Raw genomic sequence first — 27786 nt, 5'->3', positions numbered from 1 at the left:
GCCTTTCCATACCTGAGAGTCCACAATTAACTATCACCCTCCTGCTCAGGTTAGCTCTCTCCGATGATGGCTTGCAGACCTTCTGGTACCTACCCAAACTGTCAGCCCGGTGTCTGACCTTCTGGAACATACCCCAACTATCAGCCCAGTGTCTGACCTTCAGGTACCTACCCCAAGTGCCAGACCAGTATCTGACCTTCAGGTACCTACCCCAACTGCCAGACCAGTGTCTGACCTTCAGGTACCTACCCCAACTGCCAGACCAGTATCTGACCTTCAGGTACCTACCCCAACTGTCAGCCCAGCATCTGACCTTCTAGTACCTACCCCAACTGCCAGACCAGTATCTGACCTTCAGGTACCTAGCCCAACTGCCAGACCAGTGTCTGAACTTCAGGTACCTACCCCAACTGCCAGATCAGTGTCTGACATTCAGGTACCTACCCCAACTGTCAGCCCAGCATCTGACCTTCAGGTACCTACCCCAACTGCCAGACCAGTATCTGACCTTCAGGTACCTACCCCAACTGCCAGACCAGTGTCTGACCTTCAGGTACCTACCCCAACTGTCAGCCCAGCATCTGACCTTCAGGTACCTACCCCAACTGCCAGATCAGTGTCTGACATTCAGGTACCTACCCCAACTGCCAGACCAGTGTCTGACCTTCAGGTACCTACCCCAACTGTCAACCTAGTGTCTGACCTTCAGGTACCTACCCCAACTGCCAGATCAGTGTCTGACATTCAGGTACCTACCCCAACTGTCAACCTAGTGTCTGACCTTCAGGTACCTACCCCAACTGTCAACCTAGTGTCGGACTTTCTGATACCTGCCCCGCCTGCCTCTCCGGTTCTTTCCATCCGAGTGCCTTGTCCACCTGTTTCTCCCATCCCTGACCCAGCTGCCTCCCCGGTGCTAGCCAGGCCTGCCAATGCCATATCAGGAAGGTGTGTGTCGGAGAGATCTAGCTCTTACAAATCCGGTCTGCTATGCAGGACCAGCAGCTACCAGAGCTAATGGACGTCCGACAGGTCATATTACCTGAGCCCTTGATCTTCAGAAGCACCGAGACGTTGTTCCTGTGTAACCCACCCAGCTAATGTAGCCGGAGATGACGGATGTCACCGCCTGCCCAGATCTACATCCAGCCATACAGGTAGCACAGACCACTCTGCTATACTGACCAGTAGGAGAGCAGTGCAGGTGGGCGAGAGGTGCCCCTCTCACAACCTCTTGGTCCCATTGGCAAATCAAATCAAATCAAATGTATTTATATAGCCCTTCGTACATCAGCTGATATCTCAAAGTGCTGTGCAGAAACCCAGCCTAAAACCCCAAACAGCAAGCAATGCATGTGAAAGAAGCACGGTGGCTAGGAAAAACTCCCTAGGAAAAACTCCCTAGAAAGGCCAAAAACCTAGGAAGAAACCTAGAGAGGAACCAGGCTATGAGGGGTGGCCAGTCCTCTTCTGGCTGTGCAGGGTGGATATCATAACAGAACATGGTCAAGATGTTAAAATGTTCATAAATGACCAGCATGGTCAAATAATAATAATCATAGTAGTTGTCGAGGGTGCAACAAGCACGTCCGGTGAACAGGTCAGGGTTCCATAGCCGCAGGCAGAACAGTTGAAACTGGAGCAGCAGCACGGCCAGGTGGACTGGGGACAGCAAGGAGTCATCATGCCAGGTAGTCCTGAGGCATGGTCCTAGGGCTCAGGTCCTCCGAGAGAAAGACAGAAAGAGAGAAAGAGAGAATTAGAGAGAGCATATTTAAATTCACACAGGACACCGGATAAGACAAGAGAAATACTCCAGATGTAACAGACTGATCCTAGCCCCCCGACACATAAACTACTGCAGCATAAATACTGGAGGCTGAGACAGGAGGGATCAGAAGAGCGGACTCTTATCAGACAGTGGCACATGCACGCCTCCCGTGCCAAGGCTAAGCAGGAATGGGAGAATAGCCAACGAGAGTGCAGGAAGGAGGGTTAGTCCAATCACCTGGTTGAGTTTTACACCAGTCAACCCCAAACCACAGAGGCAGGTGACAGATTTGATCCAGCTCCTACTGATCCAGGCCGTTGTGCAGGAGCAGCAGCTACTGTTGGAAATACTGTTGGATCAGATTCTTCCCATGAGACCCAACAGGAGCCACAAGTACTCTTCTCCCTGGGGTGGGTAGCTTCTCTGAGGGTCTTCTCTCCCTGAAGACGGTCTACTTTAACCCTTGAGGGAGAACGCCACCCTGGAGTATCCAGAGTATCCATTAATCCATTTGTTATTCTAGTTAGGCCAATGTTAACTTCCACTCTGCCTGTGCCAATGAATGCTTTTCTAATAAAGCTTTCTTACAGTTAAACATGTGGTGTCAGTTTGTGTTAGAATAGAACAATATAGAACCCATTTAACAATAATAGAACACATTTGTCTTCATTGGATTTGTTGAATCAAATGTTTTTGTATGTGACAGGTTGATGATGAATATATTACAACAGAAAGTAACATTTAAATCACACTCAGAAGCTCCTCTACTTTCTTTATGACTGGACTATGAGGTACAGTAAGTAGCATGTGCCAGATCTTTGTACTGACCAAGGAGAGATATTGAGGAGTGAGTGCTGACTGGACTAAGAAAAGATCCAATTCAAATTCTTATTAACCCGGAGGAGGCACATCAGACACACCATAGTCTCACATTTCCCCACAACAATTTGTACTACAGTATTTGAAATGAGTTCCGTCAGGACCTATCCCGCTGTAACAACACATTATATCCCACAGGAGGCACTAAAGGTATGGACAGGAGGTTGGAAAGCAGGGAGGAGCAGACTGCAGTGCACACATACTATTAGAACACTTTGTACCTTTAACACCATCTGAACTTTCTCACATTCTCAATTATCTAAATTGAAGAAAATCTAATACCCGCTCTGACATGGTCATCTTCAGGCTGATATGGTTTCAAATGACAATTACAGTAAAGGTAGCAGGAGGAAATGATACTATGACAAATGAAGGACTTCAATTGGTCGTAAGGACAATACGTTAATAGATGATGATCCCTTGGCTTTTCAGTCCATCATGATAAATACTTTTTTGGGCAACTTATGTATTGTTGTCTGAGGTCCACTATGAAACATATTTGCTCCACCAAAGCTCTGAGCTTATGAGCATTATTGAGGCATTGCTCAAGTTTACAACCTCTCCCTCAACGTGAGCAAGACGAAGGAGCTGATTGTGGACTACAGGAAAGGGAGGGCCGAATAGGTCCCCATTAACATCGATGGGGCTGTAGTGGAGCGGGTCGAGAGTTTTAAGGTCCACATCACCAACGAACTATCACGGTCCAAACACACCAAGACAGTCGTGGAGAGGGCACAGCAACACCTTTTCCCCCTCAGGAGACTAAAAAGATTTGGCATGGGTCCCCAAATCCTCCAAAACTTCTACAGCTGGACCATCGAGAGCATCCTGACCGGTTGCATCACCGCCTGGTATGGCAACTACTCTGCATCTCACCGTAAGGCACTACAAAGGGTAGGCCCAAAAACTTGTCAAAGACTCCAGTCACCGAAGTCATAGACTCTTCTCTCTGCTACCGCACGGCAAGCAGTAACGGAGCACCAAGTCTAGAACCAAAAGCCTCCTTAACAGCTTCTATCCCCAAGCCATAAGGCTGCTGAACAATTAATCCAATGGCCATCCGGATTATTTACTTTGCCCCCCCCCCTTTTGTTTTTACACTGCTGCTACTCGCTGTTTATTATCTATGCATAGTCACTTTGCACGTACCTACATGTACAAATTACCTCAACTAACCTGTACCTCTATACAGCCTCATTACTGTAATTTTATTGTGTTACTTTTTATAATTTTTTTTACTTTAGTTTATTCAGTAAATATTTTCTTAATTCTATTTCTTGAACTGCATTGTCGGTTAAGAGCTAGTAAGTAAGCATTTCACAGTACATGTGACAAATAGAATTTGATTTGACTGGATACCAAATTTCTGTAGACAATTATATGGGGGCAGCGCAAAAACTCACAGAGATCAACATTAACATTGCACTGTAAATTCAGTCATGCATTGCACCCAGTTTCTCTCTATAGATGTGTATGAGGAAGTTATGACCAATCAATATGCGGTGTATAAATAGCTTCAGAACTGGTTCAAGAAAGACAAAATAAAGAGAGAGAAAAAAAGCATATAAGGAAGTTGGCTTACGGATGTTTAAACACTTTCCATCATACTCTCAGGAAAGTTAGGTTTAGTTGGGCTACATGTAGTCAAAAGTGTATCACTCTTATTGAATCATAACTTTTGTTATTTTACAGTTTCACTTCATGGTGCAATTATTTGCATAAACTGGTGATTTTCGTTTCCCAGCCAGCAGTGAAGGGATTAACTAGCTGTGTGCCTGCTCATTTCACTAGCACACACACATTCGTCTAACGCAGCTGAGAGAGAGGTGTTCTCCACTGCTTAACAACACAGACCAGGTAAGAGCAGCTTCAAACCTAACACACATGCAAATAAATACATACACCTTTGTTTATGTAGTGTGCACACCTACGGTAACTACAGTACATTCAGAAAGTATTCATACCCCTTGACTTTGTGTTGTGTTACAGCCAGAATTTAAAATTGATTAAATACAATTATAACAACAGAAGGCGAGACCCAGATGCAGATGGTTTGAGCTCTGATATTTATTATAGTCCAAGGGGTAGGCAAAAGGCAGGTCGGGGACAGGCAAGAGTTCATAACCAGGTCAGAGTCCAAAACGTTAAAGGGCGGTAGGCAGGCTCGAGATCAGGGGCAGGCAGAATGGTCAGGCAGCCAGGCACAGAGTCAGGATGGGCAAGGGTCAGAACTAGGAGGACAAGAAAAACAGAGACAGGGAAAAACAGGAGATAGGAGAAAAACGCTGGTTGACTTGGCAAACAAGACGAACTGGCACAGACAAACAGAAAACACAGGTATAAATACACAGGGGATAATGGGGAAGATGGGCGACACCTGGAGGGGGTTGGAGACAAGCACAAGGACAGTTGAAACAGATCAGGGTGTGAAAATAATTTTGTTTTCAGAATTATTTGCAAATTTATTGAGAATGAAATACAGAAATATCTCATTTACATAAGTATTCACACCCCTGAGTCAATACATGTTAGAATCACCTTTGGTAGCGATTACAGCTATGAGTCTTTCTGGGTATGACGCTACAAGCTTGGAACACACCTGTATTTGGGGAGTTTTGCCCATTCTTCTCTGCAGATCCTCTCAAGCTCCATCAGGTTGGATGGGGAGCGTCGCTGCACAGCTATTTTCAGGTCTCTCCAGAGATGTTCGATCGGGTTCAAGTCCGGGCTCTGGCTGGGCCACTCAAGGACATTCAGAGACTTGTCCCAAAGATCTCGACCTGTTCCACAACAGCCCCGTCGACGAGGATGGGGCATGCTCGGCCCTCCATTTCCTGTAGTCTGCGATCAGCTCCTTTGTCTTTCTGACGTTGAGGGAGAGGTTGTTGTCCTTGCTCAACACTGCAATGTCTCTGACCTCCTCCCTGTAGACTGTCTCATCATCGCCAGGGATCAGGCATACCACCACTGTGTCGTCTGCAAACTTAATGATGGTGCTGGAGTTGTATGCGGCCATGCAGTCGTGGGTGAACAGGGAGTACAGGATCGCCCGTGGGGCCCCCGTGTTGAGGGTCAGCATGGCAGATGTGTTGCCCGGGATCAAGATGCAGAGTGAGGTGTTTAATCCCAGGGTCCTTAGTTTAGTGATGAGCTTGGAGGGCACGGTGCATTCTCACGTATGTGTTCCTTTTTTCAAGGTGGGAAAGGGAAGTGTGGAGTGCAATAGAGATTGCATCATCTGTGGATCTGTTGGGGCGGTATATGAATTGGAGTGGGTCCAGGGTGTCTTGAATGATGGTGTTGATGTGAGCCATGACCAGCCTTTCAAAGCACTTCATGGCTACAGACGTGAGTGCTACGGTGTCGAGTGCTACGGGTTACCTTAGATTTCTTATAAGTTTGAGTTTTTGCTCAAGAGGATAGAGTTATGGTCAGATTTGCCAAATGGAGGGCGATGTAGAGCTTTGTATGCATCTCTGTGTGTGGAGTAAAAGTGATCTAGAGTTTTTTTCACCACTAGAGGCACAGGTGACATGTTGGTAGAAATTAGGTAAAACGGATTTCAGTTTTCCTACATTAAAGTTACCGGCCACTAGGAGCGCCGCCTCTGGCCGAGCATTTTCTTGTTTGCTTATGGCCCTAGACAGCTCATGAGTGTGGTCTTAGTGCCAGCATTGGGTTAAAGTGGTTAATAACCTCTACGGGATCGGTGTCCCTATACCGGGACGGCTGTTGCTAACGTGCGCTAATGTGACTAGAATGACGTTGTAAGTAACAGCCAACTTTCCAGGACATATGCGTGGACCATTTCAGTTTGTCTGTGATGTGTACACTGTGGAACTAAAATCTCTCCACCTTCTCCACTGCTGTCCCTTCGATGTGGATAGGTGGGTGCTCCCTCTGCTGTTTCCTGAAGTCCACAATCATCTCCTTTGTTTTGTTGACGTTGAGTGAGAGGTTGTTTTCCGGGACACCACACTCTGAGTGCCCTCACCTCCTCCCTGTAGGCTGTCTCGTCGTCGTTGGTAATTAAGCCCACTACTGTTGTGTCCTCTGCAAACTTGATGATTGAGATGGAGGCGTGCATGGCCACGCAGTCGTGGGTAAACAGGGAGTACAGCAGGGGGCTGAGCACGTACCCTTGTGGGGCCCCAGTGTTGAGGGTCAGCGAAGTGGAGATGTTGTCTCCTACCTTCACCACCTGGGGGCAGCCGATCAGAAAGTCCAGGACCCAATTGCACAGGGCGGGGTTGAGACCCAGGGACTCCAGCTTGATGATGAGCTTGGAGGGTACTATGGTGTTGAATGCTGAGCTGTAGTCAATGAACAGCATTCTTACATAGGTATTCCTCTTGTCCAGATGGGATGGGGCAGTGTGCAGTGTGATGGCGATTGCATCGTCTGGGCAGTATGCAAACTGAAGTGGGTTTAGGGTGGCCAGTAAGGTAGAGGTGATATGATCCTTGACTAGTCTCTCAAAGCACTTCATGATGACAGAAGTGAGTGCTACGGGGTGGTAGTCATTTAGTTCAGTTATCTTTGCCTTCTTGGGTACAGGAACAATGGTAGCCATCTTGAAGCATGTGGGGACAGCAGACTGGAATAGGGAGCGATTGAATATGTCCGTAAACACACCAGCCAGCTGGTCTGTGCATGCTCTGAACACGCGGCTAGGGATGCCGTCTGGGCCAGCAGCTTTGCGGGGTTAACACGTTTAAATGTTTTATTCACATCGGCCATGGAGAAGGAGAGGGGGGTGCAGTCCTTGTTAGCTGTATTATCCTCAAAGCGGTCGAAGAAGGTGTTTAGTTTGTCTGGATGCGTGACGTTGGTGTCCATGACATTGCTGGTTTTCTTTTTGTAGTCTGTGAATTCCTGTAGACCCTACCACATACGTCTTGTGTCTGAGCCGTTGTATTGCGACCCCACTTTGTCCTTGTACTGGCAAGACGGTAGGAGCAAGATGGCGTCTTGGTCGGATTTGCCAAAGGGAGGGCGGGGGAGGGCTTTACAGTGAGGGAAGAAAGTATTTGATCCCCTGCTGATTTTGTACGTTTGCCCACTGACAAAGAAATTAACAGTCTATCATTTTAATGGTAGGTTTATTTAAACAGGGAGAGACAGAACAAAAACAAAAATCCTGAAAAACACATGTCAAAAATGTTATAAATTGGTTTGCATTTTAATGAGGGAAATAAGTATTTGACCCCCTCTCAATCAGAAAGATTTCTGGCTCCCAGGTGTCTTTTATACAGGTAACGAGCTGAGATTAGGAGCACACTCTTAAAGGGAGTGCTCCTAATCTCAGCTTGTTACCTGTAAAAAAGACACCTGTCCACAGAAGCAATCAATCAATCAGATTCCAAACTCTCCACCATGGCCAAGACCAAAGAGCTCTCCAAGGATGTCAGGGACAAGATTGTAGACCTACACAAGGCTGGAATGGGCTACAAGACCATCGCCAAGCAGCTTGGTGAGAAGGTGACAACAGTTGGTGCGATTATTCGCAAATGGAAGAAACACAAAAGAACTGTCAATCTCCCTCGGCCTCGGGCTCCATGCAAGATCTCACCTTGTGGAGTTGCAATGATCATGAGAACGGTGAGGAATCAGCCCAGAACTACACGGGAGGATCTTGTCAATGATCTCAAGGCAGCTGCGACCATAGTCACCAAGAAAACAATTGGTAACACACTACCCTGTGAAGGACTGAAATCCTGCAGCGCCCGCAAGGTCCCCCTGCTCAAGAAAGCACATATACATGCCCGTCTGAAGTTTGCCAATGAACATCTGAATGACTCAGAGGACAACTGGGTGAAAGTGTTGTGGTCAGATGAGACCAAAATGGAGCTCTTTGGCATCAACACAACTCGCCGTGTTTGGAGGAGGAGGAATGCTGCCTATGACCCCAAGAACACCATCCCCATCGTCAAACATGGAGGTGGAAACATTATGCTTTGGGGGTGTTTTTCTGCTAAGGGGACAGGACAACTTCACCATATCAAAGGGACGATGGACGGGGCCATGTACCGTCAAATCTTGGGTGAGAACCTCCTTCCCTCAGCCAGGGCATTGAAAATGGGTTGTGGATGGGTATTCCAGCATGGCAATGACCCAAAACACACGGCCAAGGCAACAAAGGAGTGGCTCAAGAAGAAGCACATTAAGGTCCTGGAGTGGCCTAACCAGTCTCCAGACCTTAATCCCATAGAAAATCTGTGGAGGGAGCTGAAGGTTCGAGTTGCCAAACGTCAGCCTCGAAACCTTGAAACCTTAATGACTTGGAAAAGATCTGCAAAGAGGAGTGGGACAAAATCCCTTCTGAGATGTGTTCAAACCTGGTGGCCAACTACAAGAAACGTCTGACCTCTGTGCTTGCCAACAAGGGTTTTGCCAAGTACTAAGTCATGTTTTGCAGAGCAGTCAAATACTTATTTCCCTCATTAAAATGCAAATCAATTTATAACATTTTTGACATGCGTTTTTCTGGATTCTTTTGTTGTTGTTCTGTCTCTCACTGTTCAAATAAATCTACCATTAAAATTGGAGACTGATCATTTGTAACGGTCTTCGTCGTCCTCTGATGAAGGGGAAGAGAAATCAAGAATGCCCACCCCAACTCACTCCCTGACCAACCAAAATAGAGACATAAAAGGATCTCTTAAGGTCAGGGCGTGACAGTACCCCCCCAAAGGTGCGGACTTCGGCCGCAAAACCTAAACCTATGGAGGAGGGTCCGGGTGGGCATCTACCCGTGGTGGCGGCTCAGGAGCACGACGCAGACCCCACTCCACCGCTGGCTCACCCCACTTTAATGGCTCCCCTAGAGAGTGATCTCTTGCCGCCGACCATGGACTGGGGACCCTCACAGCGGGCCCCGGACTGGCGGGCGACTCTGGCTGCGCCTGGCTGGCGGGCGACTCTGGCTGTGCCCGGCTGGCGGGCGACTCTGGCAGCTCCGGACAGGCGGGCGACTCTGGCAGCTCCGGACAGGCGGGCGACTCTGGCAGCTCCGGACAGGCGGGCGACTCTGGCAGCTCCGGACAGGCGGGCGACTCTGGCAGCTCCGGACAGGCGGGCCTTTCAGTAGGCCTGGCTCTGGGCGCAGGCACAGGACTCACCAGGCTGGGGAGACATGCAGGAGGACTGGTTCTAGGCGAAGGCACAGGATAGACTGGGTCCTGGAGACACACTGGGGGTCTGGAGCGCACGGCCTGCACAACCCGTCCTGGCTCGATGCCCACTCTCGCCCGTCAGATGTTAGGAGCTGGGATGTAGCGCACCGGGCTCTCAACGCATACTGGGGATACCGTGCGCTCTACCACATAACACGGTGCCTGACCAGTACTACGATGCCTCCTGTAAGCACGGGAAGTTGGCTCAGTATTCCTTCCTGACTCAGGCCAACTTCTCGTGTGCCCCTCCAAATTTTTTTGGGGGGCTACCTCTCGTGCCTGCTGCGCTGCCTTGCCTCATATCGCCGCCTCTCAGCTTTAGCTGCCTCCAGTTCTTCTTTCGGGCGGCGATATTCCCCAGCTTGTCTCCAGGGTCCCTTTCCATCCAGAATTTCTTCCCAAGTCCACGAATCCTGAACCCTCTGCTCCTTGTTACCACGCTGCTTGGTCCTCTTATGGTGGGTAGATCTGTATCGGTCTTCGTCGTCCTCGGATGAAGGGGAAGAGAAATCAGACCAAAATGCAGCGTGGTAAGTGTTCGTCATTTTAATGTTCAACTGAACACTAAAGCAACAAGCAAAACAAAAGAACAAACGAACAGTTTCGTCAGGTGCAAAACACTAAACTGAAAATATCTACCCACAAACCCCAAAGGAAAACAGGCTGCCTAAGTATGACTAACAATCAGCGACAACGAAGTACAGCTGTCCCTGATTGAGAGCCACACCAGGCCAAAACAAAGAAACACAAAGCATTAAGGTCAGGGCGTGACATCATTTCTTTGTCAGTGGGCAAACGTACAAAATCAGCAGGGGATCAAATTCTTTTTTCCCTCACTGTAAATTATCCTACATCAATTTCACATTTCCACAAACTCCAAAGTGTTTCCTTTCAAATGGTTTCAAGAATATGCACATCCTTGCTTCATGTCCTGAGCTACAGGCAGTTAGATCTGGGTGTGTCGTTTAAGGCGAAAATTGAAAAAAATGTTCTGGTTCTTTTTTACTTTATATTTTTACTCCTGAACTTATTTAGGCTTGCCATAATAAAGGGGTTGAGTACTTGTTGACTCAAGACATTTCAGCTTTCATTATTTATCAATTTGTAAAAATGTATAAAAAAAATACTTTCACATTATGGGGTATTGTGTGTGGGGTATTGTGTGTAGGCCATTGACACAAAATCTCAATTTCATCCATTTACAATTCAGGCTGTAACAAAACATTTTGAAAAAAATCAGGGGGTATGAATACTTTCTGAATGCACTGTAACCACTTATTCTGTCTCTCGTGGGATGCATTTGCACAGGCAGCCCAATTCTGATATTTTTTCCTCAAATGATTAAATGACTAAGTGTATAGCAGTTACAACATTGTAAAGACCCAGCGTTTAGCCTTATGATAATGATAGTGTAGTGTAATCTAGCTAGTGAGTTCTATTTTTCTGCTCTGTGAACCATGGTTTTATAATCTTGCCTTGTATTCTGCAGTTTAGGTGTTTCCTGTACATTTTGCATAATTGGCCCAGATATTAAAGAAGATGAAGAGAAGAGACACGCCCCAATTCAAGCAGAAGTCCACTCACAACTTGGGGAAAAGTAAGCAGTGCAGTGGAAACCCACTCACACACGCAGAGACGCACCTGCACGCACTTTACGCATACATATTCGCATGTACTTTTACACACATATCAATGCAAGAAAGACAGCAACTGGGCCAAAAGTACGTGATCGCAAAAGGAAAATCTAGTGTAGCAGCTTCTACTCTGCCCTCAGATACCATGCCAGCCCTGACATTTCTTGACTCTCTGCCCAAAAAGAATCTGAATTCTGAGGTGAGAATGCAGCCCAGGGCATTCCATTGTTCTCTACCAGTATTTATGAGCTAAGAACAGGGCCTGAGTGTCCTGGACACACTGTACAGCAGGGTGTAATAACAAAACACACACATTTACACTGAACAATACTGTGTTGATTGAGTTGATACACATACACTCATAATCATGTGCAGCACCGCAAGCATGGGTGTAACATTGTATTTCATTTGGGGATATTACTACATTAGTATGTCTTGATAGAGGAAATATGGTATGTGGTATGAGTTACCCACAAAATGTGACACATGCCAGGTTGGATGTGGTACTACTGCATGTAACTTCAGCTTTTTTCATCACAGAGAGAGCAACAAATTGGAGAGATTGTCACATGCCAGGCCTTTAAAGAGTGCATAGCCTCTGTACCAACACTCCATATAGTATGTCTGTAAACACTTCCTCTATAACTGAGTTGCTGTTGATAATAAGGGAGCTGGTTCTCTTATTTCTGCTGAATGGTGTAAGATACCTTCTCTTTCCTAAATTTAGAGGCCTCGCTATCACCATACTGTTACGCAGGAGCTGGTTTATCAAGTGAGCTTAAGCCTACAGAGCCCATGCCTACGTTAAGCCTAAGGTGTGTTTTGTGTGCTTTCACACACAACAGAGTCATGATTGACTCTGACTACCATTTGTATGATGTCTGTCTGGTCTGTCTTCACAATAATTCATAAGAGGTGTTACATAATACAATTGCAATGCCAAAGTTACTCAAGCATAACAGTAACTTGAGAGAGGTTGTGGTTATATGTGGCTCGGAGTGTGAGTGAAAGATGGGGAAGTAGTTTTGTGTCTGGGGAGGGCAAGACAAGACAGGACTGACACACATACACAGAGCTCTGTGGGATGGGCATGTACTACAGCAACACTTCCCAGGCTGAGTCAAGTTTCTCCCAATTTTTTTCCTGCAAAGAAAGGAGAGGCCAGGAGATGCAGCTCAGCTGTAAAGAAATACAAATAAATAGAACTAGTCCCCCGAGAGCACCACACACTCCACTCATCTGATTCTGTAGCAACAGGACACAACACTGAACAGGTAAACAATGCACAACTTACTGTATCTACCACCTTCTCAGCTTTATTACACTTTGGAGTAAGTAGTAGGCCTGTGTGTCTACATTTTTGGGGGGTTTTGCATGTTTTGACTGGAGATGATTTACATATTTTGAACTGCCCTCTAGCTGTCTTGTTCCAGACCCTTTCCATTCCCTGTCAGTGGACTAGTGTTATTATTACACAGCAAAAATAGTTCCTGGCATTTGTCACCCTGGTGATTCAGCATACTGCTGTTGGATTACATTATGTTTGCTTATGTAAGGGCTTGGGGGGAAAGCTTGTCTGTTGACACCCAGCGTATAGTAAGGGTAAAGGCGGACACTAGGCCACTCACTGCAAACAGGATTCGGTACTCTATGCCTGGTATCTTACGTCAAGGTCTATCAAAGTATATGGGGTTGGGAATGTATGCAGTTTACTGCAACATTGTGTCCTGGCTGTTTCAGTGTGTTTCATTCAGTATGGCACAATGTTTCAGGGACAGAGTGTTCCATACATTGCCATTAGCTCTACTGGGCACAGCACATTTTATTCTGTCAGGTACTTGTATTCTTGGTCCTGTTCTGGATTATGGAAACCTGTTTAATCTGAGTTGTCTGGCCAACACAGTAAAGGGTGTGGTTGCTATGCTCCTGGCAGGCAGGCAGGGCCCAGTTCTGGGTATGGCTTTTAGTAGAGGCAGCTGGTACAGACAGACAAGCATGTGTTTTCTCTTTGTCGTTTAGCAGAGCATCTTGCTTGCCTCCCTCAAGGACATGGCTAGAAGATCAAAGGCAAAGAGGTTGCCTCCTGCCAGTTATGATCTATTCAAGAAAGCATTATGTCCTCTGCTCTCCTGTTCCCCTTGTTACAGTGCGTTGTGGGTGGTCAAGAAGCCATCACCCCATACTACAGTAAGTCACTGCCTCACCCCCCGTGCTGAGAGCCAGTTGTGACATACACAGCTTGGATTAGCTGGCCCAGTCTCCATGATGCTCCCAGTTTCCTGAAATACAGAGGGAGAAGGGTACTCATGACAGCAACAACCAGCTGCCTCATACAGAGACAGGAGTTGATAAACAACTGAGCAAAGCCAGAGAAAGACACACTAAAAGAGATAAAGACACTGTATCACACTGAAGAGACAGAGGCAATTAGAGATTACAGTCAAAACCGAGACCACGACAGTCACAACAAGCAGTTAGAGACTACAGTCAAAACAGAGACCAAGACAGTCACAACAAGCAGTTAGAGACTACAGTCAAAACAGAGACCAAGACAGTCACAACAAGCAGTTAGAGACTACAGTGAAAACAGAGACCAAGACAGTCACAACAAGCAGTTAGAGACTACTGTCAAAACAGAGACCAAGACAGTCACAACAAGCAGTTAGAGACTACAGTCAAAACAGAGACCAAGACAGTCACAACAAGCAGTTAGAGACTACTGTCAAAACAGAGACCAAGACAGTCACAACAAGCAGTTAGAGACTACAGTCAAAACGGAGACCAAGACAGTCACAACAAGCAGTTACAGTGGGGGAAAAAAGTATTTGATCCCCTGCTGATTTTGTACGTTTGCCCACTGACAAAGAAATGATCAGTCTATAATTTTAATGGTAGGTTTATTTGAACAGTGAGACAGAATAACAACAAATAAATCCAGAAAAAACGCATGTCAAAAATGTTATAAATTGATTAGCATTTTAATGAGGGAAATAAGTATTTGATCCCCTCTCAATCAGAAAGATTTCTGGCTCCCAGGTGTCTTTTATACAGGTAACGAGCTGAGATTAGGAGCACACTCTTAAAGGGAGTGCTCCTAATCTCAGCTTGTTACCTGTAAAAAAGACACCTGTCCACAGAAGCAATCAATCAATCAGATTCCAAACTCTCCACCATGGCCAAGACCAAAGAGCTCTCCAAGGATGTCAGGGACAAGATTGTAGACCTACACAAGGCTGGAATGGGCTACAAGACCATCGCCAAGCAGCTTGGTGAGAAGGTCACAACATTTGGTGCGATTATTCGCAGATGGAAGAAACACAAAAGAACTGTCAATATCCCTCTGCCTGGGGCTCCATGCAAGATCTCACCTCGTGGAGTTGCAATGATCATGAGAACGGTGAGGAATCAGCCCAGAACTACACGGGAGGATCTTGTCAATTATCTCAAGGCAGCTGGGACCATAGTCACCAAGAAAACAATTGGTAACACACTACGCCGTGAAGGACTGAAATCCTGCAGCGCCCGCAAGGTCCCCCTGCTCAAGAAAGCACATATACATGCCCGTCTGAAGTTTGCCAATGAACATCTGAATGACTCAGAGGACAACTGGGTGAAAGTGTTGTGGTCAGATGAGACCAAAATGGAGCTCTTTGGCATCAACTCAACTCGCCGTGTTTGGAGGAGGAGGAATGCTGCCTATGACCCCAAGAACACCATCCCCACCGTCAAACATGGAGGTGGAAACATTATGCTTTGGGGGTGTTTTTCTGCTATGGGGACAGGACAACTTCACCGCATCAAAGGGACGATGGACGGGGCCATGTACCATCAAATCTTGGGTGAGAACCTCCTTCCCTCAGCCAGGGCATTAAAAATGGGTCGTGGATGGGCATTCCAGCATGACAATGACCAAAACACACGGCCAAGGCAACAAAGGAGTGGCTCAAGAAGATGCACATTAAGGTCCTGGAGTGGCCTAGCCAGTCTCCAGACCTTAATCCCATAGAAAATCTGTGGAGGGAGCTGAAGGTTCGAGTTGCCAAACGTCAGCCTCGAAACCATAATGACTTGGAGAAGATCTGCAAAGAGGAGTGGGACAAAATCCCTCCTGAGATGTGTGCAAAACTGGTGGCCAACTACAAGAAACGTCTGACCTCTGTGATTGTCAACAAGGGTTTTGCCACCAAGTACAAAGTCATGTTTTGCAAAGGGGTCAAATACTTATTTCCCTCATTAAAATGCAAATCATTTTATAAAATTTTTGACATGCGTTTTATTTTTGTTGTTATTCTGTCTCTCACTGTTCAAATAAACCTACCATTAAAATTATAGACTGATCATTTCTTTGTCAGTGGGCAAACGTACAAAATCAGCAGGGGATCAAATACTTTTTGCCCCCACTGTAGAGACTACAGTCAAAACAGAGACCAAGACAGTCACAACAGGGAGCCACACCTGCATCATAGTAGTGAACAACACAGTCATAGAAAGAGATTCACAAGAGAGACAGAGAGTCACCACTGGGGAATACAGACTCGTCACTCAGAGCCAGAGAGCCAGGATGACTGCAGAAGGTAAGAGTGAGCGATAAAGCTACCTACTGACCATCTTGTTGTGTTGTGTGATGATGGACGTTATGTGAAAGGCAGAGGTTATTGAATGCCTATGGCTTGGGGAACTTTGAGGGTCAGGATCTACGGGATAGAGCACTTCCTATGTGCAAGAAAAGACTGTGACAATAGCCAAACGCAGAGAAAGGGGCATTTTCAGAGGAAATAGAAATCAGTTAGGATAAGGTGACAGTTTGATGATGATGTGTGTTTGGATTCTATGTTATGGTGTGTAGAGGCATTGACCTTCCTCACAGTGTAACATGTACGCTGGGAGTCGGGAAGCAAGTTCAGGGAGCGTATTTAATAAATAAATGAACATAGACCAAAACAAAAAACACAGGTAGCGTACAGACATGAACACTGGAACAGAAACAATAACACCTGGGGAAGGAACCAAAGGGAGTGACATTTATAGGGAAGGTAATCAGGCAGGTGATTGAGTCCAGGTGAGTCTGATGAGGTGCTGATGTGTGTAAAGATGGTGACAGGTGTGCGTAACACTGAGCAGCTTGATGACTTCGAGCCCCGGGTGAGGGAGTATACGTGATACACGGACACAAAGTCAACAACTAAATCATGACAGCAAGTAAAACACTTAATAAATGACACCGTTTTTTTGCTATCATTAAAACTCAGCTAAAATATACACTGTTGTTGACTGTGTTGTATGTAGTCACATCCAAAATGATTGGCACCCTTGATAAAGATGCGCTAAAACGACTGTATAAAATAATACAAATACTGAGCTACAGTATATTGTCAATGCAATAAAAGGGGACAATAATAATATTATATTCTAAAACAATTGCTCAGAGAAGGAGAATAATAATACAATCTAAAAAAATAGGTGTTAAAATTATTGGCACCCCTGTTTTCAATACTCCGGCACCCTCCCCTTGTTAGGATAACGGCACTGAGACTTTTCCAAAAATGTTTTATGAGATCAGAGAACACATTGGGAAGGATCTTAGACCATTCCTCAATACAGAATCTTTCCAGATCCTTGATATCTGTCTGTCTGCGCTTATGGACTGCCCTCTTTAATTCAAACCACAGGTTTTCAATGGGGTTCAAGTCCGGAGACATAGATGGCCATTTCAAAATGTTTATTTTGTGGTCAATTAACCATTTTTGATTTGTGCTTGGGGTTATTTTCTTGCTGGAAGATCCACTTGTGGCCAAATTTCAGCCTCCGGCTAGATGCAACCAGGTTTTTGGCAAAAATATCCTAGTACATGGTAGAGTTCACATGATGCCGTTGACCTTAACAAGGGCCTCAGAAACAATGGAAGCAAAACAGACCCATAACATCAAAGATCCACCACCATATTTTACAGTAGGTATGAGGTTATTTTCTGCATATGCATTCTTCTTTTGAGGCCAAACCCACCGCTAGTGTGCATGCCAAATAGCTATATTTTCATCTCATCTGACCATAACACCCAGTTCTTATCCAAGTACCAATGCCGTTTAGCAAACTCCAGGTGTTTACATTGGTTGGATGCTCTTAATAAAGGCTTTTATTATCCAATACCAGGCAAGTTTACCATTATTCCAATGGTTTTAAACTTCTTAATTGTTGCCCTAATAGCGGTATATTTGTTTTTTGTTGGGGGGAGTAGGGAGGCAGTTCCCCAATCTGGTCCATATTCCAAAATATATATATTGTTTTTGCATCCTGTGCGGTATTCATATTTCCATGATCAGCCATAAGTTCATAAACACTTTATATATTGACATATCCTACTATGTGTCACACACCTCCTCACACTTGTATGTTTTTATGCACACTCAACCTTTAAGGCCCAGTGCAGTTAAAATTACACTACATGATCAAAAGTATGTGGACACCTGCTCGTCAAACATCTCACTCCAAAATCATGGGCATTAATATGGAGTTGGTCCCCCGTTTGCTGCTATAACAGCCTCCACTCTTCTGGGAAGGCTTTCCCCTAGATGTTGGAACATTGCTGCAGGGATTTGCTTCCATTCAGCCACAACAGCATTAGTGAGGTGGGGGCACTGATGTTGGGCGATTAGGCTTGGCTCGCAGTCGGCGTGCCGATTTATCCTAAAGGTGTTTGATGGGGTTGAGGTCAGGGCTCTGTGCAGGCCAGTCAAGTTCTTCTACACCGATCTCAACAAACCATTTCTGTATGGACCTCTCTTTGTGCACGGGGGTATTGTCATGCTGAAACAGGAAAGGGCCTTCATCAAACTTTTGCCACAAATTTAGAAGCTTTGTTCTAGAATGTCATTGTATGCTGTAGCATTGACTTCCCTTCACTGGAACTAAGGGGCCTAGCCCGAACCATGAAAAACAGCCCATTATTCCTCCTCCACCAAACTTTACTGTTGGCACTATGCATTCGGGCAGGTAGCGTTCTCCTGGCATCCGCCAAACCCAGATTAGTCCGTCAGACTGCCAGATGGTGAAGTGTGATTCATCACTCCAGAGAATGCGTTTCCACTGCTCCAGAGTCCAATGGCAGAGCGCTTTACACCACTCCAGCTGACGTTTGGCATTGCGCATGGTGATCTTAGGCTTGTGTGCGGCTCCTCGGCCATGGGAACCCAATGCATGAAGCTCTCGACGAACAGTTCTTGTGCTGACGTTGCTTCCAGAGGCAGTTTGGAACTCGGTAGTGAGTGTTGCTACTGAGGACAAATGATTTTTACACGCTATGTGCTTCAGCACTTGGTGGTCCCGTTCTGTGAGCTTGTGTTGCCTACCGCTTCGCGGCTGAGCCATTGTTGCTCCTAGACATTTCCACTTCACAATAACAGCACTTACAGTTGACCGGGGAAGCTCTAGCAGGACATAAATTTGACGAACTGACTTGTTGGATAGGTGGCATCCTATGATGGTGCCATCGTGAAAGTCACTGAGCTCTTCAGTACGGCCATTCTACTGGCAATTTTTGTCTATGGAGATTGCATGGTGGTGTGCTCGATTTGATACACCTGTCAGAAAGGGGTGTGACTGAAATAGAAGAATCCACTAATTTTAAGGGGCGTCCACATACACTACAACATATGTTTTTCCTGTTTTGTATCATATTGTACAACAGCTGATGAAACTAAAACTGTAAAAGTGTGATCAGTGTTATTTCCTGATAGTGGTTGGTTTAAATCAGCCTGTTACCATGGGCGGGAGTTTCGGCTTGCCTGGTGGCATTACCAGTTGGTAAATTGGTTAATAGACCAATAACAAGGAGAGTTCCAAACCTCTCTGCCAATAACAGCTAGTTTTTTGTTTTCCCCTCCCCACTCAGACCACAGACAGTCCTAGCAAAATTATTGCTTGAAAAATATTTTTTTGGCTAAAAATACATTTTTTATCGATTTTCATGGAAAACTATTACAGTAAGGTACATAATTGTCACACAGAAATGTTTTGATGTTGATATACAAACAGCTGCACTGGACCTTTCAATACATTATTAATGCCATTTTCTAAAATGATTTATAAACAAAATATATATAGTCACTTAGATAATTGGACACAGAGAGACTGGGTGGCTGAACGATTTTCCTCTTCATACTCAATGAGTGACCTACAACCCAGGAGCGCAATGGTGACAATGTATCTAGTTGACCTAGTTGGTGAATAGTTGTGTTCACTGTAACATGATTATGACACTGGCAGCAAATGAAGGCACATAAAAACAGAAGACAAGGACTCGTACACAAGGACACGTGTCCCCAGTACACCATGCTCTCAGATTCAGCATGCTGTACTTGTATTTATTGCCTCTCCTAAGATGTTTTGATTTCCATAACAGCAGTATTAGTTCATATACTTGAACCAAAAGAGTGAAAATATGACTGTAATCAACAAGATAATCATACCAACAGTCTTCATTTATAAGTCGTTTATAAATCCATTTTAAGGACATTGAGCATATGTCACAACCATGTGTGTTAAACCTAAAACAAGGACAGTATATTTCATGTATACAGTATGCTCGATCAATCCTGCATAATAAAAGCTCCTGTGTGTTCCTCTGTTTCAGTAGAGATGCCGCGTCAGTTCCCCAAGGTCTTGCTGAGCGAGGTGGATGAGTCAGTGCGTCTGCTGGCAGAGAAGGTGTATGCCTCGGCGCTGAAGGAGGAGGACACCAAGGATTCCCTGTCCATGTACACGGTGTCCGAGGACTGTCCCATCGGCATGAACCAGGTCCGGGAGCGAGAGATGCTCAAGGAGATCGCCGAGCAGTACTCTGAGGAGAGCACTAAAAGGTCAGAGGGCACAAATCAATTCACGGGGTCTAATTGTCAGTTTGATTCCGTTCAAGTCAAATTAACTTCAATTAAATTGCTGACTTTTTGTCAGTGAGGTTAATTTTCCTCAAGTGACTTGAACGTCATGGAGTTAAAAAGGAGTTGACCTCACTTGATTTTCAATAGGAGTCGGCGTAGCGTCTGCATTTTCCACCTATCGACTTGTATGATGTTGGTCTCTCCAGGAAGAAGAGTTTCAAAATGAAGCGTTCCCAGTCATTATCTCAGCAGTTCCCCAGTTCCCTCAACATTAGTCCAGAGTGGGCTTTGTCTGTAGTCGCCCCTCTGTTCGCCCCTGGCTCCCACTGTATCACAGAGAACTCCCTAGAGTTCCAGAGGGTCACCATTAGCGGAGACTATTGTGCAGGGGTAAGGGGCATTATACAATAATATATTCATTCATCATTTAATCACATCACAAATCATTTCCTACTACATGCAATGACTGAAAAGTTATATCAAGGCATGGGCTGGCCATTTCTAATGCCTATGGTCTTGTCAACACGTGTTTTTCCCAGATCACAGTGGAGGACTATGAGCAGGCAGCCAAGACCCTGATTAAAGCCCTGTTTATCAGGGAGAAGTACTCCAGGCTGGCCTACCACCGCTTCCCCAGGACCACCGCCCAGTTCCTCCGCAGCGCTGAGAACCAGAAGTGGAACGTGGAGGATGAGATCTTGCCAGGTAGAAAATCAAACTGTACACAGCCGGGCATCAACCACATACCAATACCTGCTCATCAATCTAACAAGTCCTACAGTGTAGGACTTTGGATCAAAGTGCTCTAGAAACAGCTTTGCCTTGATTACTTCTGAGCTCAAGCTTTCGAAAAGGACCCAAAGGAAAAGTAAATCCACTCGAGACACTCAGATTCTTCTTAAGCTGTTTCCTCTGTCTCCCCTCTGTTCACCTATCTAATCCTGTCCTCTGCAGACATGTGCCCCTGCCCTCAAGAGGGGGAGGACCCATACACTACGGAGGGCATCCCTGATGATCTGAACTACGCATTGCAGATGAAGGACGGTATTGTGTATGTGTACAATGACGCAGAGGCCCTGAAGCAGCAGCAGCCCCGCAGCCTGCCCTACCCTGACCTGGAGACCTTCGCCATTGACCTCAGCCATGTCCTCGCCATGATCGCCGACGGGCCTACGTGAGCACCCCACCGCCCACATCACCACCTCACGCTGACTGTTGCCCAATTCTCAATGACCCATCTATTACGGTGTTTGTAATATCATCTAATATCATTCTTCTCACAGGAAAACCTACTGCCACAGACGACTGAACTTCATGGCCTCCAAGTTCTATCTGCATGAGATGCTGAATGAGATGGCTGAGCTGAAGGAGCTGAAACGTGTTCCTCACAGAGACTTCTATAACGTCAGGAAGGTTGGTGATATATAGAATCTAAGGTGTAATACAAATAAATAGGTTTGAAAAACTCCCATGATTACATTTCACTGACTCAAGCTGTGCTTTAGAACAAGCTGACACATTTTTTCCGGCTTATGTTTCCTCATACATGCAGGTAGACACTCACATCCACGCAGCTGCTTGCATGAACCAAAAGCACCTGCTGAAGTTCATCCAGACCACCTACAAGACCGAGGCGGACCGAGTGGTGCTGGAGAAGGGGGGCAAAAAGCTTACCTTGAAACAGGTGTTTGACACCCTGACCATGGACCCCTATGACCTCACTGTGGACTCCCTGGATGTTCACGCTGTAAGAATGTTCCCAAAACACTTAATGTTCTAATGCTTGAAATAATATTGGACAGTATTTAGGTTATTACAGTTTATAGGTTACATCAACTTAACACATTTAAAACACCTATCCTGCTTCACGATTAAACTGTTCATAAGCAGTTTATAGCACCTTTATAATGCACATATGAATTTTCAGAATTAAGTCTGTAAACAATTGCAGTTTGGCAGTAGGTTCCATGTAACTTGGCAGCAGTTTCTCTGAGAATGGTGTTTACTCTCTTAGGGAAGGCAAACATTCCACCGCTTTGACAAGTTCAACTCCAAGTACAACCCAGTGGGAGCCAGCGAACTCCGAGAGATTTACCTGAAAACAGACAACTTCATCAAAGGGGAATACTTTGCTCGCATCATCAAGGTATAGCGTCAACTTATCCACAACTTCACTATCATGGACATCTCTAACATCCTGCTATTCACTTCCTCTATAACAGGAAGTGGCCCATGAGCTGGAGGAGAGTAAGTACCAGCACGCAGAGCCCCGTATGTCCATCTACGGCCGCTCCCCTGACGAGTGGGAGAGCCTGGCCTCATGGTTCATCCTGCACAAGGTGCACTCCCCCAATATGCGCTGGGTCATCCAGGTGCCCAGGATCTAGTAAGTGCCATGGATAGAAGAATTATACACATCCAAACCTGGCACAGAAGCTGGACAAAATTAAGATAAAGGCAATGCTGCTCTCAATGCTGATTTTAAGACTAGTGACACTATAATGCTTCAACCGTAATGGTCTTTGTAAGACTACACTACTTGTAATTGTTCCATGGCAGTGGACAGGTATAAAATGTGACATGTTACATTGTAAACCAGGGTGATGGTCCCTTTTTAAAAGCTGTTATTTAACTTTGACCCCGTTGATTACCAGCTCTTGTTTGCACATACCAATGAATGGCAGGTGTATAAGACACACAAAGGCTAGAAGGAATGGCGCTGCTACTTGTACAAATAAAGGCAGTGGTCATTATTATCAAATCAGTCAACAGTTGAACTGAATCCATCATCAGTCGTACAGTGATCAAGCAAATTACATGTCTAAAGGTATCCGTTTCACAAATGTATCGTTTTGTCTTGCAGTGACATTTTCAAGTCGAAGAACATAATACCAAACTACGCCAAGCTGCTGGAAAATATTTTCCTCCCACTGTTCAAGGCTACAGTCAATCCACAAAAGAACAAGGAGATGCACGTTTTCTTGAAATATGTGCGTATTTACAACACACGGCAGGGTGGCTAAACTTTATCAGACTGGTTCTACAAGTCAGAAATGTTGGTGAAAGAGCTATAATTCACATTCATCCTAATAATCAAAATGTTGATATTAGATTGCATTTATACAGTAGTACTTTCCCCTGGGTCTCAAAGCATCTTACAGTGTATGAGAGTAACTCACTACTTCCACCACCACCAATAGGTAGCATCCTCCTGGGTCTAGCATCATGCATGTCAGACATTTTGTGCCAGAATATCTCCCGTGCACCAGCTATGGCACATGCTCAGATCCACAACTCCTGTCCTGTAGGTAACTGGGTTTGACAGTGTGGATGATGAGTCCAAGCACAGCGACCACATGTTCTCCTACAAGAGCCCCAAACCTGAGGAGTGGACCTCAGGCGAAAACCCACCCTACAGTTACTACCTCTTCTACATGTACGCCAACATCATGGTGCTCAACAACCTGAGGAAGTAAGTCCATGCTCCGGACCAGGGTGTCAAGTAAACATGTACTGATAGTATTCCCATGTGTTGCCTACATGCTATGATTAAAGGTAGACTCAGCAATATACGGTATAATATATATTTATTTGTCCTACTGTTACATAAATATGTCTTCTTTGTCTTTATGTAATGTGACGCGTCATTGTTTGTTTTCCCTCAGGGAACGAGGCCTCAATACCTTCCAGTTCCGGCCCCACTGTGGCGAGGCCGGGTCCATCACCCACCTGGTCTCTGCCTTCCTCACGGCCGACAACATCTCCCATGGCCTCAACCTAAAGAAGGTCCTACACCTCAACTCTGACCCCTAATCATTACCTATGAAATGGCCAAGATTGGGTAGTAACTGATTACATGTAACAGGGATTATAATCTTTGAATGCGGTGCTGAGCCACAGCTTTCAGTGGGAATGGAAGCGTTTCCCTTCTGTTCCAATCCATTTCAAATCTCCAAAACGGCCAAAATTGCTTGCTTGCTTTCTACAGAAACTTTTTTTTATCCAAAAAGTCAGACAGCCCACTGACTGAGAACTGATTTATTCCACATTTCATCAGGATCTTTATGTCAAAAGGACATTATTGATCAACGCAGCTCCATCCTGTTCAGTTCCCAATGTCTGGGATGACACATGACAAATCAGCTGCTTACTCAGCTACATTTCTACTTTCAGTGGAAACGAGTACACCAAAAACAACCTGTGTCTTTGCAGACAGATCTACGTGTTTTTGTAAACTTTTAGTCTACAGTCAGAATATTTGCACGATTGATCATCCAAATCATGAAGTAATCAGATTTATCTGGGATCTGTTACATCTGTCTATTGAAGGCTTTATCATACCTGACTGTTATGTTAAGGGTTGGTCAGTAAATCAAAACCTATAATTGCAGAATCAAAGAATGAGGTTTGGGAAAGCTTTCCCTGGAACTTGACAGTGAAGCTGACATTTTAGTAGTGATGCCATTTCATCAAGGACATGGGTCATGGCCAAGACAAAGGGAGTGTTGACATCTCTCCATCTCTCTCCTTCCCCAGAGTCCTGTGCTGCAGTACCTGTACTACCTGGCCCAGGTCCCCATCGCCATGTCTCCTCTGAGCAACAACAGCCTGTTCCTGGAGTACTCCAAAAACCCTCTCAAGGAGTTCCTCCAGAAAGGCCTGTGTGTGTCCCTGTCCACCGACGACCCCATGCAGTTCCACTACACCAAGGTCACTGGGCTCTTCAGTAGATAGATCTAAAAGGATTGGATAGGTGTAAGCAATGTGGCAGAAGTTACAACTAGCCCACCAGAAGGCAAGATGAAGCTATCACCATAATGTTTTATATCTATCCAACCCAGCCGCAAGAGAGTAACAATTGTAAAATCAATGTTTGACGGTCAATCTTCTGTGTGTGAAATAAAATAGCACGTTAGCAAAGAAGCTTTGGGAAAACTCCCCCGTCTGTTTGTCCATGCTGCAGGAGGCCTTGATGGAGGAATATGCCATTGCAGCCCAGCTGTGGAAGCTAAGCACCTGTGACACATGTGAGATCGCCAGGAACAGTGTGCTGCAGAGTGGTCTGTCTCATCAGGTACAGTAAACAACACAAAATACTTGGTAAATAGAACTGCTTAATAAATTGTAGTGTTGTGGTAAACACTAGTAATGCCTGGCCTGCTGACTATGACAGATGTCTTCAACCTCCTTAAAATTACGCTCATGCCAACAGTTCAGGAGAACACACCATGACGTCACCTCATAAGTGATTTACGTAGCCATCCCCCTCCTCATGTAATTCCTGAGTATGCCTCAGTGTGCTGTGTCACAGAGGTGACACATATCCCCCTTTACTCCTCCCTTTACTTCTGCCAGGAAAAGAAGCACTTCCTGGGGCCCAACTACCTGCAGGACGGGCCGGAGGGAAACGACATCAGACGGACCAATGTGGCTCAGATCCGCATGGCCTACCGCCACGAGACTCTGTGCAATGAGCTCAGCTTCCTGGTGGAGGCCGTAAAGACCGAGGCCAGCGGCACCCAGGGAGAGTGACCACAGCACAGAGACCCTTTTCACACTGCCGAGCTGAGCCAGGCTTAGCCAAGCTGAGCCGTACAGTGCTTGCCTGGTCAGTGGTTACACATTCACTGCACAGTAGTTGCTAGAACTGTGCTGGAAAGGTCAATGTGAAAAGATAGTATCTGAGACAGCACTGTATGGTTTGGGTCAGGAGATAATGTGACCTCTGGTCTCTATTTCAGCTCTAGACCACAGCCAAATAATGTACTGGGTCGTTCCATGAAATTAGTGCCTTTTGCATCCCTTTGTGCACCAATATTGAATTTTAAAAGCCTTTTATATTAAATAAAGTGACTTTTAATATAGACCACATGGAGAATTCAATCAGATTTTTTACATGAACGAAGACTTGCTAAAGTGCCAAAACTCAGAATTTTGACATGTCCCTACATGCACCTTCTGTGACTTCTAGGAAGATTCAACCCATTTAACCCCAAAATGTCTCAAGTTTTCACCATCATGGTAAAGCCCTAGTTATTTTGTTGCTTTGACAAAGGCATTTCTAAAAATGATTATTCATTGAATCTGATTAGTTATTTACTTACATCAGTCCCTCATTTTAATGTCAACCATGTTACGTGATCTGAAATGTTGTTTTAATATATTGAAACCATTCCTTTATAGTTTTTTCAAAAGAAACATTGAACATCTAACTGTCAAATCATAGTGTAAAAGCAAGTGAGCTGGTTCTACTCTTCTTGGCCATTTGCTGGTGTTTAGTGGCAGAAAACTGAGAAGGTGGAGCATAACACGTCAACCCTGTTACCCATAGATATACAGATAGAAGCTTGCATTCAATTGCCCCTCCCTGTTGTACACAACAAGCTTCCATTCCCCCTGTCACAAGGGGATTTATGGCTGATTTAAGATGAAATCGTCAACCCTGCTACAGTCAACCCTGTTACTTTATTTGGCATTTAACAGGCTCTAGTAATTTTTTTAATTTAACCTCGAGATGGGAAAATGTGTTTTTTATTAAGTTGAATGTGTGCTCTTTATGACAGAATGTTAAAATTAGGAGAACAGACATTTTTTTATAGCAAGTTACACTTCTCAAAAGGCACCGAATTGGTGGAAAGATCCAACTGTTACTGGGCTATGGTAATACTGAGATAAGGCACCATGCTAAATGAATAAGACCGTACTGTGTAAGCTACGCCACATCAAGCCAAGCTAACAGCACCATACTAGGCAAATCACACAGTACCCATGTCCTCTGTTGACTCATTTGCATGCAGGTTTTTTTATGATCTTTGAGAAAGCAGAACTTAATCCCTATCTCGTTTTCTCATGTTCAACTAGAAAACCAGTTTACTGTACACTGCCACTCCCAGGTCCTGTTCAACAAATACTACCAACTGTGCCAATGCAAGAGTTCTCACGCCAGAATGAAAGCCAATCTGAGAGCATAGCCATTTTTTGTTGTTCTGGCCTTTCTATTTGAATTACAGTACGTAATGGTAGAAGGGATATTATTGTGTTCTAGCAGGTGAAGGACTCACATTTAAAGAATAGCCATACATTTTGTTGCACTGTTACTAAGTTCGTAGCTGGGTAAGAGAGCGAGTGGTGTTTTTTATTATACAACTTTGGTAAGAGGTTAACTACGGAGCACTTTCTATAATTCTGAATGCTTCTCTTATGTGGTCATCATATCATTGACAAAAAGCACTTGACAAAAGGTGAACTGTAATCATGTGCCAACTATGACAAACTTTCACCCTAGAAATGGTTCATTGTCTGAATGCAGCATAAATGTCACTCGTGTATGATCGGGAAATTTGTTTTTATATGACAATAAAGAGTTACTTAGAATAGGCGTCTGTTTGTGTCAAATACTGTATCAAATGCACCTGAAACTGACAACCACCTGAGGTTGCCAACATGTAATA

General features: G+C 45.1%; 1 protein-coding gene across 4 annotated transcripts; it reads left to right on the top strand.

Moving 5' to 3' along the window:
• Positions 1 to 4187: 4187 nt before the first annotated feature.
• LOC106561496 (AMP deaminase 3) lies at positions 4188 to 27709 on the top strand. Of its 4 annotated transcripts, none has more exons than XM_014125537.2 (16): positions 4188 to 4507; positions 11315 to 11422; positions 20092 to 20314; positions 20542 to 20725; positions 20875 to 21040; positions 21290 to 21509; positions 21619 to 21748; positions 21888 to 22082; positions 22350 to 22481; positions 22558 to 22721; positions 23199 to 23325; positions 23644 to 23807; positions 24001 to 24121; positions 24872 to 25045; positions 25299 to 25409; positions 25691 to 27709. In XM_014125537.2, the coding sequence occupies exons 2-16, from the start codon at positions 11365 to 11367 to the stop codon at positions 25865 to 25867; spliced, it is 2346 nt and encodes a 781-aa protein (XP_013981012.1). In that variant the 5' UTR covers positions 4188 to 4507; positions 11315 to 11364; the 3' UTR covers positions 25868 to 27709. The 4 variants fall into 4 exon arrangements, with proteins under 4 accessions (XP_013981012.1, XP_013981010.1, XP_013981015.1 ...); XM_014125535.2 differs by having other exon boundaries at positions 20089 to 20314; XM_014125540.2 differs by lacking the exons at positions 4188 to 4507; positions 11315 to 11422 and adding an exon at positions 12536 to 12733.
• Positions 27710 to 27786: the final 77 nt, after the last annotated feature.

The sequence above is a fragment of the Salmo salar genome, chromosome ssa10 (assembly GCF_905237065.1).
Source record: "Salmo salar chromosome ssa10, Ssal_v3.1, whole genome shotgun sequence".
Taxonomy (NCBI): domain Eukaryota; kingdom Metazoa; phylum Chordata; class Actinopteri; order Salmoniformes; family Salmonidae; genus Salmo; species Salmo salar.
Note: the sequence above shows the minus strand (reverse complement) of the source record. Positions and strands in the feature narration are given on the sequence as shown.